The 608-nt window shown below is 60.2% G+C and overlaps 1 protein-coding gene across 1 annotated transcript in view; it reads right to left on the bottom strand.

The window, feature by feature from the left end:
- Positions 1-4: 4 nt before the first annotated feature.
- Positions 5-608, bottom strand: part of LOC104506443 (tripartite motif-containing protein 7-like) — a gene marked incomplete at both ends in the record, with an annotated part of 3,077 nt that continues 2,473 nt past the window's right edge. Inside the window, one exon of the mRNA XM_010147386.1 lies at positions 5-453. Coding sequence (XP_010145688.1) covers positions 5-453 — 449 coding nt within the window. The remainder of the gene's footprint in view (positions 454-608) is intronic.

Below are 608 nucleotides of genomic sequence, written 5' to 3'. Positions count from 1 at the left end.
CGGTGAAGGTGAAGATGGGGGCCATGTTGTCGGCGTTGTAAAACGCCACCCACCCCCCCTCGTAGTCCAGGTACACCCCGATTTTCCTGGGCCTCTCGCAGAGGGAAAGGGGAGTCTCCGGGGAGGTGAAGGCCTGATACTGATCCCAATTTTTCCCTTTCCAGTTCAACCCCACCGCCCAGATTCCCTCCTCCGGCGCGAAGTCGGTTTTTTCCTTCCGCCGCACGGATTCGCGGGCCACCCCCAGGACCCAGCTCTCTCCGTCTCCCACCTCCACCTCCCAGTAATGCCGCCCCGTCAGGAATCCCTCCGCCGCCAGGACGCAGAAGGAATAATCGAATCTTTTGGGATTAGCCGGCAGCTCCTGGGGAGCGCTCCGGAGCCGTACGCTCCTCTTGTCCTCCGAGAGCACCAGGTAAGGGTTGGCCGTGTCCGGATCCAGAGAGAGATCACCTGGGAATGGGGAAGGGGTTGGCGAAAAAAAAAAAAAAAATACGGATCCCACGGGAATCGGGCCTTTTTGCCCCAAACGGGACCAGTCGCCTCCGGCGGATTGAAGCGGCGCGGGGGAACCACGCTGCGGATGCGTGTACTGATTACAGCTGAAA

This window comes from Eurypyga helias, unplaced genomic scaffold (genome assembly GCF_000690775.1).
Source record: "Eurypyga helias isolate BGI_N326 unplaced genomic scaffold, ASM69077v1 scaffold38132, whole genome shotgun sequence".
NCBI classification, from domain to species: Eukaryota; Metazoa; Chordata; class Aves; order Eurypygiformes; family Eurypygidae; genus Eurypyga; species Eurypyga helias.
The sequence above is the reverse complement of the archived record's forward strand: the minus strand, read 5'-3'. Positions and strand labels throughout refer to the sequence as shown.